At 43.8% G+C, this 18,646-nt stretch overlaps 1 protein-coding gene across 2 annotated transcripts in view; it reads right to left on the bottom strand.

Moving 5' to 3' along the window:
• SPOCK1 (SPARC (osteonectin), cwcv and kazal like domains proteoglycan 1) overlaps positions 1–18,646 on the bottom strand; it is a 529,839-nt gene that overhangs the window by 152,914 nt on the left and 358,279 nt on the right. For both annotated transcript variants that reach the window (XM_012504877.2, XM_003266422.3), the window contains one exon: positions 8,001–8,115. In XM_012504877.2, coding sequence (XP_012360331.1) covers positions 8,001–8,115 — 115 coding nt within the window. The remainder of the gene's footprint in view (positions 1–8,000; positions 8,116–18,646) is intronic.

Genomic DNA, 18,646 nt, shown 5'->3' with positions numbered 1-18,646 from the left:
GGAAGTAGGAAATCGGAGGGCATTGCTAATCAATCCCTGGCCCTGCCATTCCCAGCTTTGCAGACACTTGACTTAGCATCTGAGCATGTGCACATCCTGGGAATTCAGCCATAAAACATTCTCCATCTCCTACAGATAAAACATGGCTCAAAAAAAAGATGGTGATCCAGTGCTTTGGGGTCAATGGAAAATATGAACTGCCCCCTCTGGAAGAGTTTTTTGTTGTTGTTGTTTTTGTTGTTGTTTTTCTTCAGCAAGTGCAGCCTGGAGGGGAGATGACAGGCTCCCAGGGCAGAGGCTCTGGTTCTTGAGGGCACATCTAGAAACTACCAGGCCAGGCAAGAGGTAGAAGTCTCACTGGTTGACCTTGCCAGGTAAACCTGCCCCACTCACCCCCATCTTCAGATGGCACTGAAAGCAAGGCTTAAATGAAAAATGGGAAAACAAGGCAGAACAAGATGAGTGTGACACATTTTACTGGCAGTCTTCTTTTGTTATTTTTAAAAATGTATTTGTAGGCCAGGTGTGGTGGCTCACACTTGTAATCCCAGCACATTAGGAGGCTGAGGCAGGCAGATCACAAGGTCAGGTGATAGAGACCATCCTGGCTAACACAGTGAAACCCCACCTCTACTAAAAATACAGAAAAATTAGCTAGGCATGGTGGCATGCACCTGTAGTCCTAGCTACTTAGGAGGTTGAAGCAGAAGAATTGCTCGAACCCGGGAGGCGGAGGTTGCAGTGAGCCAAGATTGCACCACTGCACTCCAGCCTGGGCAACAGAGTGAGACTCCATCTAAAAAAAAAAAAAAAAATTGTATTTGTAAAGGGGGACCCCCAGCCTAGCGAATTTGCCTGACAATGTGCAATATCTGCCTCTCATTCTGTTCCTTAATCCAAAGGACTAAAAATTCCACATAATTATTCACATCTCCATTATGAATTGCTTTTTACTCTCTGCTGCTTGTCATCAAGGTCATCTAATCAACAGTCTTCGTTTCAGAGAGAAAAACAAAGGAACAGAGGAGTTAAGTGGCTTGAGTTATAAAATCTTGTTCAATGAAGGCTCCACAAGCAGCTAGGTCCTTACCCTGAGCACAGCCATAAAGTGCTTCTGCTGTTTAAAAAAAAGAGAGAGGTGCTTGTGGCTTTAAAGTAATTAAATATCTCTATGTTTAAGTGACATGTGGTTTGAATGATTACTTTCGGAAAAGCCAAGAAGGGGAAAAATGAACTCAGAATTATTGCTTTGGGCACAGAAAGAAGAAATAGGTTTAATACCAGGGCATGGACTAGTTGCTTTGCGAGGGGCAAGGATTGGGAGAAAAGGTCCCAGGCATCTGTATAGCAGCACCTCTAGGGCCAGGAGCAGATGGGCTGGGGGTGGGGTGGGGGGTGGTGGTGGTTATCACTAAGGGAAATGTACATCAGGCTCCTGGGAGCTTGCCCCATGACTCCACAGCAGAGGAGGCTGTGCAGCATAGGCAACAGGCATGGAATCTGGAAGTGCAGTGACCTCCACTGTGGTTCTAATCTTCCCCTTACTGACAGTGTCCAATTAGGACAGTTATTTATAGAACCTCAACAATCCCATCTGTAAAATGGGTATTATAATACCGACCTAGCAGACTGTTGTGAGAAGTCAGTAAGATTCCTCCTGCAAAGTGTGCCTAACACAAGATAGGTGGTCAGTAAGTAGCATCCTTGAGCCAGCCACTTTCCTTCTCATCCTCTTTACTGTCTAGTGGTATTTATTTGCAGAAAAATAGACCACAGTGATGATGTTTCTGTTTACAAAGATGACTGACTCTGAAGAGGGAAACCCAAAACTCCATGCATTAATTCCACAATCAGTGTAGGAATATAGCACCAAGCTCTTATTGGCACCCTATCCAGACCCAGAATACAGTAAATGAAGATCCTCTGAGCTTAAAGGAGAATCCCAAAGCAATGCATGAGCCACTTGGAGAAGGGGCATAAGCTACATAAATATAAAATCGTAGTAATGAATGTGGGCACAATCACTCTTTGGTCACTGGCAATGCCTTGACTTGTGAAGTGCCAGAAAGCCAACCAGACACCCAGGAATTACCCATCTCCTGCATGGCCACGTGTCTTCCAAACCTCGACAGCTATGTGTATGTATAATCAACCAGTTCAAAGCCCCTGTAGCAGGAGGCAGTGCTTTGTTGTAAAACAAAACTGAGATGAAATAACCGTCATCCTTTCAAATCTCCTCTGAGAGTTTGGTATTTGAGGCACATTCTGTGATGTACTTCTCTCTGACCTCAAACACTTTGATTCTTTTTTTCAAGTTCACATAAAAGACAGAAAGCTCTCAGATCGGTCTACTGTATCGAGAGCCTCGACTGGATCTGAATTCTTTGCTGGTGTGGAGAATTAGTTGTTATTCCAGATAGTTAAGAAGTGGAGATAAAGGCCCATTACATTAGAGAGGCCCAGCCCATTGGGAAGTCGGGCCATGTCTGCTCCTTATTTAAAAACAGATTAGTTCCCACTGCTCCCCAAAGGCTTCGAAGGGTACACTTAGATATTGTAAGTTCCATCCTGACATCCCTCCCTCCCATTCACAATACACTTGCAGAATTTGAGAATATGGCTTGTCTGGAAGGCTTAAAACAAATGCTTCAATTTTCCATTCTCGAAATGAAAATCAATGGCAACAGAGAGGTAAAATCAATGTTCAGCACTCTGTAGGGAAACCTCCACCCTCTGCCCCACGATCTCCCACCCCACAGAACAATAAATCAGAACCAGCCATGCAGACTAGCAGAAAATCCCTGAGGGCAGAGCCCTCTGCAGGCCTGAGGACTTTCTGTTTATCCCCCTGTCCCCTAAGAGAACATTTTTCTTAAGAATGCCTATGAGAATGTTGCTAAAACCTAAGTCAGGAAGAATAGCACAATGTTGTAATAAAAACCCTTCTTCCGCAAACAAACCCATTTACCAATGGGATCCTGGGCATCTAAGACCAGCGTGTGACTTAACTGTCTCCCAATGGGTCTACTTTATGATCAAGGCTTACAGAATGCTTAGGCACTCAATGATCACTACTCTGAGGACAAATAACCTGCTTTCTATCATCACAGATTGGTCTGTATTCTCTACAATTTCATGTAAATGGAAATTGTACAGTATCTCCCCCTTTTTGTGGAAGGTTTGCCTTCTTTCACTCTGCCTAATTATTACCAGATTCATCCATTATGTTGGATGTATCAATAGCCTATTTCTTTTTATTGCTGAATAGTAATCCATTATGAGATAGACCACAATCTGTCTACTCATTCACCTCTTGCTGACATTTGGGTTGTTTCACAGTTTTTATCCATCACACATAAAGCTGATATGAACATGCAGGAGGGAGTCTTTAAATGTACATATGCTTTCATTATATTTTACAATCAAATCTTTTGTTGTACATGTTTTGCAAATATTTTCTCTCAGAGTGACTTCTTTTTCATTTTTGTAAAAGTGCCTTCAGAAGACCAGTGATGAAGTCTAATTTGTTGCTTTTCTTTTTGCATTACAGTTCAGGCTTTTTGTGTCCTACTTAAGAAATCTTAGTCAAACTCAAGGTCATAACTCCTATGTTTTCTTCGAAGCCTTCTTCCAAGACTTCTAAAAAAGCCTAAGCTCTTATATTTAGGTCTATGACTCATTTCAAGTTATTTTTTGTATAGTATCTTATATAATGATTAAAATATATAACTATATTGCTTGAGCCCAGGAGTTCAAGGTTACAGTGAGCTATGATCGCTCCACTGCCCTTCACCCAGATGACAGAGACTGTCTCAAAAAAAATTATATCTATAAATAATTTGTAGTATCATTAAAATACTCACTTATAAAAATTAACTAAAGAGGGTGCAATCGAAATTTTTATATACAATATAGGAGCCACTTGATCAGTTTTGACAAAAACACACCAATAGATAAAACCCACGATTCGAAAAAAGAATGGAAGAAAATATTCCACAATATTTTAATTACTGTTTTTAGATAGTGTGACCATTGCCTATTTCTTGTTTCTTTTTTTCTCTACTTTTAATGTTTTCTATAACAAGCATCAACTATCATTACACCAAACTAAATTAAAAATTATTTTAAAGTAGCTTAAGAGAAGGCTTCCTGACTCCCAGCTGTCTTCACACTGCTCTTTTGTGCATATCTGGCCCTTTTAGAGAACTTGAAAGATGAACATACTACAAAAATCTGTCCCTTGCAACCCCACTCAATATTGCTTAACAGCAGGAAGGTGTGAAACAAAGAATTTCCAAAGAGAATTCTCCAAAGAGAATATGAGTTTACCTGAAACCAAATACAAATGCCACCCTAATCAAGGAGAAGAATTCCAGCAGGGGAGGGCTGGCTGCCTTGCTTGGCCCCCCACTGACATTGCTTGCCTGCCGGCCCTGACACACTGCAGTCACAGATGTGTGTGTCAAACAGCTTCTCTGCTCACTCAATCTCCGCAGGCAAGGAAAGCTAATGAAATTCTCTCACTGATGTGCTCACTGTCCTTCTGTCTTGATCTGCTTGCAAAGATAGCCTAAGTCTGGAGCCTCATAATCAGCTAAAGCCTGGCCTGGCTAACTCTCTGTGTGCACTCATGACTGTCTGGTGGGTGAGATTTGCCTCTTAAGCTGCTGCAGAGGCCAACTTGGCTGGCGAGAGTGCCTACAGATGTTTCACAGAGAGAAAGATGACTTCCCTGGTTGATGAATAAATAGAGTTGTCAACATGGTCTCCCTGGTCAGAGGGGACTCCTGGAGTATAATGTGGAAGGACAGATGTTCCTTCTGGGAAGGTGTCCAAGACCCTTCAAAGAGGTATGCACTCAACTGATATCGTGGGCTGAGTAATTCAGCCTCTAAGAGGAAGAGAAGGAAGGCTGGACATAACAACCACAACAAACACACTCAGGGACTTCCTGGGCCAGGCCGCCTCCCAGATCTTGATAAAGGAGTGGGCACACTATCTCAGCCAGCGCCTCCTCTTTGGGCTTTTTCCAATGAACTGATGGGCCCAATTATCAGAAATCCCATCATCTTCTTAGTCTACACCTGCTGTGAATTGCAAAGGGGGCAGCAGAAATGACACTGTCATCCTCACGCTAAACCTCAAAGGCTTCCTCTTGCAGAAACTGCAGACGCAGGCACAATCGAACTGGGTAGGGACCAAGGCACCTGTAGTGAATTACTTTTTAGTCAGTAACTTGCAACTTTGGAGATTTCTGGCTGACCTTTTGAAATGAAGTAGACAATAATAACTATTATCATAATTGTTTCAGTAATTGTACGAACAGCTGCTATTATTTGACAATAGACTATGTACTTTACACACCATCATTTTATTGAACACTCAAACACAGACACACACACACACGAAATACTCTGCAAGGATTCATAAAATTTATCACCCATAAACCCTCCCTGTAAGAATTACTAGAGGATGTGTTCCAGCAAATGAAAAAGAGGAATGGTAGAAGCACTGTCATTAAACCTATTTAACAGATAAGGAAGCACAAATTCAGAAAGATAAAATAACTTGCCAAGGCCACCTGGAAAAGGAAATAGCCAACCTGGGAATTGAGCCCAGATGGGTCTCCTTCCCAAATCCATGCTCTCAGCCACTGTAATTTTGTGGTCACCAGGAGATGTGGGAGATGAGGATTACAATTTTCAACACAAGCAAAAGTGTTGGTGCTTCCAACACTTCTAGAAACATGGCATGCCCAGAAAAACACCACTTACACCTGGATATGCCTGAATATCAGTGAGGCTGCTGAATAGGTCTCAAACCAATTTGAGTTTAAAACTAAAAATGTCTTGTCTAACACTTCCAGAAAGGGCTATATCCTGCATTGTAGAAGGAAGCATGCAATGGACTCTCCATCTTATACACACACACACACACACAAACACACACACACACACGCACACACACACACGGCTAAACAACCTAGAGCACCATCCCAAAGGGTATTTGGGTATTTTTAATTCATATGGCCACATCTTCCCTCCATCCGAGAAGAAAGACATTGCATGTAGCAGGAAATTCTAGGCTAGTTTTCTCAGATAATATATACCTTAAAAGGAACTTCAAATAATAAACCCCCCCAAAAAAGTAGTATTTTTTTACATACCACTCCCCAATGAACTTGACTTTCCTTGAGGGTGGGAATAGGGTCTCTTGTTTACCTCTGTAGCCTTAGTGCCTAAGGCCTCAATATCTTTTTGTTGAATGTCAATGAATGGATGAGCAGACAATAACAGGTAGAATGAAGACATCAGCATATTGTAGTAGTGAAACCCGTAAGCTTTGGAGGCAGACAATCCTGGGTTTGAATCATGCTGCTGCTTGCAAACAAATTACTAATGCCTCACTAGCTTCAGTCTCTCATTTGTAAAGCAGAGACAAAATAAATACCAAATTTACAAAATGGCTGAAAGAACTCAAGGAAACAGGTGCTGAGCACAATGCTAGCACAGGCTGAAGTATTCCAGGGATGCAATCTAGCTTTACCACCAGGAAAACAGTTCAGTCTGGGGACAAAGAAAAGCACATTGTGATACCTTGCATCTTGCTCTTGTAGAGACAAAGTCTGATTATTTTAAAAACAACCTTGACAGTGACCCCAGAGCAAGATGACCCTGGATGCTAGGTCTATTGTTGCAGGTGCCAGGCTTAGAGAGGCCAGAGGGGTATGGGGTGGGGGCTGCTCCAGATGCTCACCTCATGCCAGGAGCACCATTTCTCTGCCAGACCATGATTTCAGAGGGCAGGAGCTCCCTAGGCACATTCAGAGGAAACCATTTACAGGATTGAGGGAAATTAAAACATACCCCCAGAGGAACAGCCAAGGGGACCAGCATTGCTTGGACTTCAGGAACAGAGAGAAGGGATAGGACCCATTCTGCATGGTCCCAGCTCAAGCTGGAGATATAAAGCCAAAGTTCTTGATGGGGAGCAGATTTAAGTGGGAATCTTTATTTATCTAAATTCAGAAAGGTTGCTTTATTTGTCTAAGGTCATGGTACAATGCCGGTGAGCGGCAAAGCATATTACCCACTTGGGAACTGGACATGGGTAACTCCAAAGCCCCATTGCGACACCTCTCAATTGTACAGGCAGCACAGGGAGAAGTGCAGAATATGCACTGAAATTGCCTTCCTCTCATTCCTGCCCCATCCAACTCCCTTCTTAAAGAAAGCCCGTTTGCATGTGTATGTTTGTTTGCTTTCACGCTTCAGGTATTTTTGCAGGACCAAAGGCAGAAGCAGTCTGAATTGAAAGCCTGCATCCATCATTTGTGAAAGCCTAAACCCACTGGATAGATGATGCTGGGAGTGGAGTTAGGGGTAAGAGCAATGGCTTTAAGGACCCTGAAGAAGATGGGGGACATTTCCCCCTGGGCTGGGGAAAAGAGGATATCCGGGGCTGTACCCTGAGGAAATAGCATGTTCCCAGAAGGAATGGTGGTGTGGTGGTCCTGAGAAAGCAGGACCCAAAAACCAAGGCTGGCAAAGATGCCACATCCAATGGGGACATGGAAGCAGACAGCCCTTGGGCCTCAATGGACCTCGAAGAATCATCACAGTGAGGTTGTTAGTGCAACCAGCAGACTAAACACTTGGCCCCTGCTTTCTTAGTTGTAAGTTTCCTCGTGGCATCACTCTGGAAGGAGAAAGGTCTCGGTCATGACCAAGAAGGAATTTTCTGCTCATCTGTTCAGATCAGGACTCAGAGTCAAAATGAAGTAGATTTAAAAGAAATAAAGATGGACATCCTTTGTAAACCTGTGTTTGAGAACTGAAATTCCTATCATAGTCGGAGTACAGGCACCAAACACCATACAAATGGCGACCCTAACACTATGCTCTCCCCTCCCCCTACCCCCACGTCAAAGACTGGCAACCCTCAGATCTGCCAGATGCAGAATGCCTCCCAGCCCCCAGCCCCCGGCCTTCCTGCCTTACCTGGGGAGCAGGTGCTTGCGGCTGACACACAGGGCGGTCTGGTAGTCCTGGGTCACACACACTTTGTGAGGGCTGCATTTTACCTTCAGGCAGGGGTCCTTGGATGGGTCCAGGGCTGAGGCAAAAACAAGAAGGAGGGTGGGGTTAGGACCTCCAGGGAAATTTAATTTTTCTTTTTCCTTTTTTTTTTTTTTTTTGGTTGAGACGGACTCTTGCTGCGTTGCCCAGACTGGTGTGCGGTGGCGCGATCTCAGCTCACTGCAACCTCCCCATCCCAGGTTCAAGTGATTTTCCTGCCTCAGCCTCCCAAAGTAGCTGGGACTAAAGGTGCATGCCACCATACCTGGCTAATTTTTGTATTTTTAATAGAGATGGGGTTTCACCATGTTGGCTAGGCTGGTCTCAAACTCCTGACTTCAGGTGATCCACCTGCCATGACCTCCCAAAGTGCTGGGATTACAGGCCTGAGCCACTGCACCCGGCCTTAATTTCTATTTCTACTTAAATAAACAGATAGGAAGTAAATCAACCATGTGTTTGCCCATGATGCTGTTCTCTGAGGCTTGAGGGGAACAGAATGAAAGCCCAAGCCAGGGGAAATTCTGTGTCTATCACACATTCTTCCTCAACATCAGGGGAGCAATTCCTTTGTGCTTTGGGAGTTTCAGCATCTTCAGCTCAGGCAAGAATTACTTTTAAAAAATCCTTTAGAATCTCACATGATCCAAGAAACAAGAGCTACTTTTCCCTCTTTGATTATGAATCTGGTGTTGCTTTTTATGACTTCATTCATGCCTAAGTTTACTTATTTCCTATAAAAAGTCCTTGAGGACAGAGTTTTTTGCTTCCATTCAATAAACACTAACTATGTGCATAAACAAGTTATTTTAAGTTTTTGAAGAACTTCAGGATATATAAGACAGTTTTGTGCCACACAAAGTTACAATGTAACAGGGAGGGGGAAAAGCTTACACATAAATATTTATTGTGCAAGGCAGAGTTAGATAAGGACCATGACGGGCATATAAAATGATAACAGAGCCCAAGAGAAAAATGGAGATCAATTTCTAGGGCAAGGATTGGTGAAGCATTAATATGTGAATTGGATCTTGAAGGATGGGCAGGATTTTGAAATGCAAAGATAGAAAAGGCAATCCAGGCAGAGTGAACTGGCACAGCAAGTGTAGGGAGGCATGTTAGGGCAATCATAAGATACTCAATCTGACTATTAAGTGTGGTTTGTGGGGAGGCAGTAACGAGACAGGAGGGGGTGAGGGGGGTTGATTCAAACAAGTAACTCCAGAAAGGGTCTCCAAAGACAGCAGTTCATATATTGCAACATTTCCTGGAATAGGCTGAGCAGCAGGCCCTCGGCTAATCAGCACTCTGCATGCTGAGGTGCACATGCTCATCATTGGCACAGAAGAGGCCTCGGGGAATTCTCTGCAAAACAAAAGCAATTGTGCCATCTTCCAGCTCTGGGGCCTAAAGCCTATTAAGCAGTAAATCTTTCATAACTGCTCTCCACAGTCAGGGGAGGTGATGTCTCCCCATGTCCTCCCCATGCAAACATTTGGTTAAACAAATTGGCATCCTGAGCAGGTACAGCAAAACTTCTATAAGAAATGACATGGTCAAAAAACCAAACCAAAACAAACACAAAGAAATGTCACAGTGCCCTCAACCACTGGACTCTTAGCCATCCTGACTCCTCAGCATGTAGAGGACATCGCCATTCCTCTCCTCCTGCCCAGGCCCAGAATCTGCACACTACTTTCTGCAAATGCCTGCTGAGAATTTCTCAAGGGTCCTGAACACACAACATCCAAAGGCATTCCTGCTACTTGAACAGCTTAGCTGGCTCCCTCCACTGCTGCAGCTTCAGCAGCTGTAAACAGAAGCCAGGCTGCATTCTCAGGCCCATCTGGAAAGTAATAAGACCCAGGGCCTGGTCCTAGGGGAGTCACCTGGTAGAGTCTACTCCCCAAGGGATGTGGCTCTGATACTTGGAGCTTAGCAGAGAGAAACAGGCTGTGAGATAAAATAGAGGCTGATTTGAGCCCCAGGGACAGAATGTTCATTCACTCAGAGCTCTTAAGCTGAAGGCAACCTCTGCAAGGCAGGTGGCTGGGCCCTGTGTCTGCCTTCAGCGTCTTCCAAGGCTGGGCCTTCCAGAAACTTGCAGCAAGAGCTTCCTGGTCCTAAGTGGAACTCTTTTGGTTCCTGGGGATGTCTGCATAAGAAGCCAGGAGACTGGTGTGGTCTCAGCCCAGTGCACTGCCCCCCACGCCAACCCTGGGGCTGCAGCTCAGCCAACTTTGACTCATTCTCCAAGAATCATACAAAATTGAGTCAACAATTAAGAATGATTACCAGAGGACCACTAATGATGAAAATTTCTCAAGGGTTCTGAACACACAACATCCAATGACGTTTCTGCTGCTTGAACAGCTTAGCAGGACATGTCAGTCCTTCATTGCCCCTTCTCACACTTCCACACACCACAGGATGAAGACATTTATAGATCTCAAGAAACTTGGGGACTAGACTACTGGCAGCCCCAGTCATAGTTACCAGCTGAGGCATTTTCCCCAACAGATGCCAAGTACTGCAGCAGACAACTTGAGATTTTCACTTGCGTGGATGTCAGACACAGAGAAAAACAGGTTGGCCTAGGGTGATGGGTGTCAAAATCTGCAGTACTACATGACAAGCTTTGTGGCAGAATGTGAGCTTCTTTTTGCCTCTGTAGCCAACTTTGTTAACATGCCACACTGCCCTCCGGGTGGTCTCAACGGACAGTGCAATCACAAGCATCATGAATCAGCTGAGCAGACCCGGGAACAGCACAGACTCCAAGGCAGAGTAGCTTCTGGAACAGCACAGACTCCAAGGCGGAGTAGCTTCTGGGACTGAACCCTGCCTCTGCTGCTTGCTAACCTTGCTATACCTCACTTTCCTCTTCTGTAAAAATGGGGATAATAACAGCACCTGCTATTGCTTGGTGGTTGTCATGAACATTTAATGAGTTAATATCTGCAAGTACTTAGACCTGGAACATGCTAAGCACCTCATATGTGTTTATTAAGTTTTTGTGTTTGTCTTTTGTTCCCAGAGTAAATAATCAGTTTTCATAATAACAAAGAACCATAGTTAACACTTACTGAGTGCTTTTGACATACAGGCAGTGAAGTAAGCCCTCTGATTGGATTACCACATTTAATTTTCATAGCCACCAAAGGAGGTAGCTGCTATTAATGTGCAGGTCTTAAAAATAAACTGCTAATGAGAGATGCAGGACAAACCTGGTCTGTGACTCCAGAACCCAAATTCTTCACCAGTGTATGCTTGAAGCATGAGGATCTCCTACTATCTTCTTTAAAAAGCTGATTGGGGAGCTCACTTCACACCAAGGGCCCAAGTGTACCATATTCTTAAGAAGCTTTGGGGGCAGAATGAGACTTACTGAGTAAAAGGAGGCGGCAGCCAGATGACCCGGTGCTGCAGAGGATAATCCATGATTCCCTCTCAGTACACCCCACAGGATGAGGTCACCAGCCCTGATATTTCCCCAGAGGGTGAGGTGCCCAGCTCTGGACACCTGATCCCTCAGCCTACCCCCTCTGAACGCAGCCATCCCCCAACTGAGTCAAAGGAACCATGGTCTGGTCAATTTTGTTCCTGTAGTTTTGCCATCTGTCACCCTACCTTAGGCTAACTCCTGTAGACCACCCTCCACTTCTGGAAGCTAACATTTCTTTAAACACAAAAAACCTCCAACCCAAAATACTAATAAATAAAAACTGTTCATTATTAAACTCCCTACACATACTTAACAATTTGCATACAGAAATCAAGTCTGCTAAAAATCAATTACTAGGGTCTGAATACTTCAAACATGTATGCAAATTATTTAGGGTAAATGAACTTCACAGAGCAACAAAACAGTAACAAATCAGGCTGTCAGCGTTTGTTTAATCACCTCGCCGCATTTTGTTTTTGAAAAACGGCAACACTGGGATTGAAAGGGGATGAGGAGTGTGTCATTTCCATTTAAACTCAGGCCTTCCAAATACGTTTTACCTGGCAGCCTCAAGGCTCAGAGTGATGGATGCTCCTGAAAGGCACCCAGCACCAGTACTGGAAAGGACTGTGGCTGCACTTTGTAAAGGGAAGGATAAGAGATCCGAACAATAAGTGGCATTTGAGAGGCCTTTTAGTAAGTAGGGGAAACCGCAGGTGAGAAGGTAGGAGAGGCAGCTGAGCGTGACAGCCCTGAGCAGGGTTCAAAGTTTCCTTGTCATGGTGCTACTGATTTCTTGGAGACCTTGCTCCAAGTTTCAGTCTCTCTCCGCATACAAGGAGTGAGAGGATGCAGACATCCCCAGAGGATGACAAAGCCCTGTGTCCTCTCTACCTCTTCTATCACCAAACCTGCAGGACTCCTGTGGACCCAAACAGGATAGCATCCCTAGCACAGAGCAGGTGCCCACCAAAGGTTAATGTTATCTTTCCCACCCATATGCAGAACTATTCAAGAGTCAACTGGCACCCAGCACATATCCAATTATTTTTTTCAAAGTGACTTTTTGCAGAAACTTTTCTCAAGGAACAAACAAAGAATGAATTAATTTAAAGAAATTTGTTAAGCTGTAAAGAATTGAATTCAAAAGCCAGTTAATTACTGGTTCCATGTAACTTTTTTTGATTAATTTTATTTTTAAGCTCACTACTTGGTCTCAAGGTGTTGATATTTTAATTATCTTAATTGTTTCTGAACTTGTTTTTCAGTTCAACGAGTTATTTTTTAATTAGCTACATTGATTTTAAAATCCTGAATCAAGCCTTTGCGCTCTCCTTGAACACATCCTATAGGTTAATTGGCAAAGGGTTATGATACCTAGCACAGCAGAGCTTGATACCACCTCAGAGATGATGAGATGAGAAGAAGGTTCCATTTTGTGGGTTGGCCCAAAGGGTTCCTCACCTGGGGGAAATCACACACATTTGTGTTTATTCAATTAATATTTACAGAGTATCATTCAGTGTGAAGCATCTTTGTGCAGGCTAAAGGTGAATACAAAGAGGTAAGCAAAAAGATGTCCTTCCAGCTGTCCAGGGGTTCACCATTGAACATAGGAGACAGGTGAGAAGAGAGTTCTATGGGGGACAGGTAAGGTGCCTAATTCAGCCTTTCGGGGGGTCAGGTGAGACTTCCTGGACAGACTGACATCTATGGAAAAGTAGGTTTAAACCAGATAATAGGATGAGGAAGAACACTCCAAATAACAGGAAGCTGTCTTTCCAGGGGTAAGAAAGTTTGTGGTAGGCTTAAGGAATCCAAGTGTTTCATCAGGCTGGCAGCAGTTGGAGCAGGCTGGTGAGTAAAAGGGCTGGAGAAGAGGCTGAGCCTGGTCCTGAAGGGCCTTGGAGCCACAGGGACCATGCTGGGGAGCCAGGGCCTTTGAGTTCCACAGTGCCTTCAACCCAGCATGCAAGAACCTGTGACCAGACTAAAGTCCGGGGAGAGGGGCAGGAAGAGGGAAACCTAAATATGCATTTTATGTAGAAAGTGGCACTTAGTAAGAACAGACACACTACATATATTCTCGTCTGCCAAATGACAGAGGACGTCAGGCCTGGAAGGCCCAGTGGTCACCTCTTAGAACCCCTTTTCTCCTGCCAGGAACCTCCTTCCTCCCTCTCCCCAGGAACACCAAGCCACACAGGATTCTGGGAGGCACAAGCCTACCTGTTGAGACCAGTAAGCGAAAGATTAATCTAAAACAGCAGCTTGAACTCCTGGCCCACTCTGGTGACTTCCAGAATCTTCCTCAGGCCAGAGGCCACTCGATTTGCAAAAAGTCCACCAGTTAAAGATGGATTGTTGTCTCGCTGTTGCTTTTAAGACTGCTGTCTGCCTGAGTCATGCGATCTCATGCGATCCCAAGGTTCACGTGAAGAGCAGACACTCCCAGTGATTCATTAGGAGTGACTTAATGGACAACTGACAAAGAAATTACACCAAACTGTGAAAACCTCGTCAAGCTAAGAGCAGGAACATTTATTGCAGCTTGTCTGTCCCCATGGTAACCCGTGCATGCATCTTGCCTCCCATGTCTCCAGAGAGGCTTGTTCACCAGCTGACGACAGAGCCTCTCAGAATATAAAATAGAAGATTCTGCCCATAGGATTTTTGCTGTAACCAGGAAGAATGGCAGCTTGGAAAGCCTCCCTACCATTCTTTCCTTTCATATTCAAGGGGCTGGCCAAGTTCTCCGAGGCCAAACAAAGGGCCTATTAGTCATGTGCCTGGATAGGGCAGAGAGCACAGTGGCATAAAGGTTGGACTCCTGCATTTAAGGATTGAGGAATCAGTGGGGAGGGACACAGGACAGACAGAGACAAAGAGGCAGAGGAGAGAAAGATGAGTCTGACCAAAGATAGCCCTCCTGGGAAGAGACCTTTTCTTTCCCCTTTAAACTGAGGGCCTGGGGACTTCTTTCTGTGTCAAAGATAAAAGCATCTTCTCTGTTACATTATTTGTGTGTGTATGTGTGTGTGTGAGGTGGGGGAGTGGGTTATAAATTGATAAGAGCCTTTTATGGGGGTCAATTTTTTGGTTGTGCCCTTAAATGATAACAATTGTTAAATGTAGGTAGATGGGTGTATAGCAGTTTATACTATCCTCTCAACATTTTGGTATACATAAAAATTATAACAAGAGAAAAGGGAAAAAGGAAACATCCTATGACCCAGCAAGTGAACATATTAGGCAAAAATGTTCATCTTAATAATCTATAATAAGGGAAAATTATAACAATTTGAATGTCCATCTGTGTTAGTCTGCTCGGGCAGCCATAACAAAAGTACCACAGACTGGTGGCTTAAACAACAGAAATTTATTTTCTCACATTGCTGGGGACTAGAAGTCTGAGATCAGGGTGCCGGTAAGGTGAGGTTCTAGGCGGGCCCTCTTCCTGGCTTGCAGCCAGCCAGCTTTTTGCTACGTCCTTACATGGTCTTTCCTCGATGCAAGCACTTGGAGAGACAGAGAGCCAGCCCTCTCTCATGTCTCTTCTTACAGGACACGTATCCTATCAGCTCAGGGCTCCACCCTTTGGACCTCTTTTAACCTTAATTACTTTCTTAGAGGCCCCCTCTCCAAATACAGACACGCTGGGAATTGGAGCTTCAACATGGGAATTTGAGGGGGATAAAAACATTCAATCCAGAACATCAACTGTAGGGAAATGGTTTAGTTAATAACATAATACATTTTTTAAACATCATGCAACTATTTTACAGAAACTAGTAGATCTATATTTGGTAACATAGGTAGATATTTATGATAAATTAAGTGAAAAGGCAAGTTGAAGATGAGAAAACCAATTTGAAATGGTAAAGTAACTTCCCAGCACCATAAAGCCTTAATGGCAAAGCCAGTACTCAGAACCAGACCTGCCTTCTTCCAAAGGAAGTGCCTTTCCCTTCCCTACCCTTCCTCTCCCCACAGCCACAGCCTCCGCCCCACTCACAGACCAGGGCCCTCAGTTTCTCTTGATTGCCCTCTATCTCATATCCTGTCTGCAGCAAGGAGACAATGACAAGCCATGACCATGGCCAGGGTCCACAGCAGGTGCCCAGCCCTGGGTCATCTTGGCGCTTGTCTCTGAGATGAAGGAGTTAAAGACTACCCACTACTGAGAGTGTCTGGGAAGAGCTTGGCCCCTCTGCTCACATGCAAAGCAAGACATTATGAGCAACCACTGATAAGCCCAACATGGTAATTTACATGTCCTGATCATTAGAAAAGAAGGCGTTAAGAGGGGTCTGCCAGAGCAGCTGTGGAAATGTGTGTCATAAAATCAAGGACCACAACATTTTATTAGCCTGGGCAGCCAAGCCTCCCTTCTCAAAACTATCATCTCACATTTTCTCTGCTCCCCAGCTGCTCTGACAAGGACCCTCACTCAGCATTTCCATCAAGAAATTGATTTCCCTTTGAAAGTGCAGTGGGAGTGGGGAGAGGAAGTAGAAGGAAAGGGGGGATTAAATAGAAAGGAAGGGGAGGGAGAACATTACATACTCTGTCACCTAATTAGGGGGCTGACATGGAGACAATGACAACCACCAACTATAGAATAATGTACTATTATGCTAATTCAACAATAAAGAAACTGATACAGAGATCAGATCATTCTTAATTTACCAACTGGTAACTGACAGAGAAATGTTGAGCCTGTTTGTGGTCACACAGCCAGTGAGCCTGGATTTTAATCTTGGCGAGTCTCACACCAAGGCTGATACTTGAAGCCACTAAGCAACTAATGAAAATAACTTGTGATGGGGATAAAGGTGATGATTAAAGTGTCAAGCAGCAATGTATCACACTCCTCTGTCCACCTTCCCCAAGATTCATGTTACCCAGAAGACCTCATAAAAAAAAAGCCTTCCTGTGAAAAAAAAGATTGAGCTATCAGAAATCAAAGACAAATTGTTGGCTATCTTAATAAGCTTGTATTACTTTTATAATGAATACAAAAGTGCAAGCTGCTTTTAAAGGCAATGCTGCTGTCCTGTGAACTTAACTCCGTCTGACTTAAGAAACAACAGGGACCAGATGAACTGACCGTGGTTCCTTCCGTGAGGGGTTTCTGTGAAGTGTGCGTATGTTCCACACTGCTAATGGGGAGATGCATGAAGCCCAGCGCGGCATGGGACAGGGCAGTGTAGGCAACAGGAGCTGAGAATGGCCTTCCCTCTAAGTAGAGAAAAAGATATCATCCACAGAGAAGTCTTCACCTTCTCATCCATCACAATGGCCAGAATTTATTAAAATGCTATAATAGTAAAGGTACTTGGGTTCTATTTCATTATAATTGACATAAATTATTCATAAGACATTTATGAACACAGGAGAGAGATTTACTCAAAATACAAAAGAACCAATTCTATAACCTAAGAGAATAAGAGGGCATAAAAAGCATAGTAAAAATCAAATATTTCCTGGAAAAAAGTATACTTAAAAGATCACTGCGGCTCATAAAGTCTATCTTTTGTACCTGTGCTTCACTTTAATGCAATTAAAATTTCTATAAAAACATGGAGCTTTTCCCAGGCCAAAGACATCCAGAGAATTAACTCTTTTGGTGCTGATTATTCTGACATTATTCAGCAGCCATGGTCGTTGATCATGTAAGGATTGGGAAACTCAGCAACTCCAAGAATTTCTGCCAAATTTTTAGTGTACCTAGAAGATAAGAACCCAAAGTATTTGGCTCAGAGAAATGTAAGTTTGAGAGGAGAGAGGCAGCTTTGCCACTTCTTGCCTATGAGATATCTTGATGGGTTACTTAACTCTTTAGGATTCAGTTGCAGGCAAACAGATCCACTTTACTGAGTTATTGTGAGGATCTGATGGGATAACACATGAAGGTTGTCTAGCACAGGGCCTGGCACACAGTTCATGCTCATTTATTATCCTCATGGCTTTTACCAGCTATTTTTAGCTTGCTCCTAAAATACAGAAAATGGATGTCCACCAAGGGCAAGGGACCCTGGACACTTCAGAAACACAAGATCCTGGAGCCATAATTCTGTTCAGTCTTTCCAATCTCAAAATGGTAAACTCTATAAGAAGAAACATTAAAGCTTTTCAACATCAAGCATGGGGTCCACTTTGTCCCAAAAACTTCTGCTGACTAAACACACCCATACCACTGATGAAGTCACCCTACAACAACCAAGTAGCTCATGCCTCTCCAGTAGAGCTGTACTCTGCCTTGTCTCTACCCACAGACAGTAAGGGCTGGGAATAAAGGATGAAAATCCTCTTCCTCTCCTAAGTTTTGGGCACTAGGTTCACACAACAGAGCCTTGTACACAAACCTACACTCATGCTCTTTTTGTTTTAGGAGAAGCTCTGTGGGCTTTGAAATGTCACTATTGAAGAGTCACAGAGCTTAATTGTTAAGGTATCTTAAGGGCCTACATTCAAGCACTGTTGGTAAGAGGCTAAAAAAAAAGAAGAGCTTGGTTAGGGAAACAAAATCTGGCAAATGTTGTTGATCCAAGCAGACAAGGAGTCCAGGGAAGTTGGTGGCAAGGGGTATGTTGGGGACAAATGGGCAGGCAGGGCTCAGCAAGGCAGGTGTCGTGTCTAAGGTTGGGGCTTTCTGATCCTCAGCCCGTGAATGTCTTCTGCCCTCTCCTACACAGCCTGGCAGTGACAGGTGTTAATTGAAACCAGAACAGGAAAGTCTGTAGGGAAAGCCTACCCCAGATTAGAAACAGGGATCTCAAATCACCTCTCAGAGCCTCAGATGAAGAGGTCACTTCTGCAGTATGGCAGCCTATGGAACACAGCTTCAGTGGAGCACTCTGGTGAGGTCATCTCTAAACAAGTCTAAAAATCAACTAAATGAAGGGAAACAGGTAGGCCTACACCATATGCATCTAGCACAGCCTGGCCACTTCTTTCTCTTGTGTTCCCATAATCCAGTCTAATCCTTGCTTCTCAGACTATATGGTAGGCCAAGGAGAATGCAAATCTATATGGAATCTCCCTGCAGCATCTATTTTACTAGATGGTAGTGGGTAATCTAAAACTTATATTTTGTATTTTGTAATTTTTTTTGTTGGTG

This window comes from Nomascus leucogenys, chromosome 2 (genome assembly GCF_006542625.1).
Source record: "Nomascus leucogenys isolate Asia chromosome 2, Asia_NLE_v1, whole genome shotgun sequence".
In the NCBI taxonomy this organism is placed as follows: Eukaryota; Metazoa; Chordata; class Mammalia; order Primates; family Hylobatidae; genus Nomascus; species Nomascus leucogenys.
Note: the sequence above shows the minus strand (reverse complement) of the source record. Positions and strands in the feature narration are given on the sequence as shown.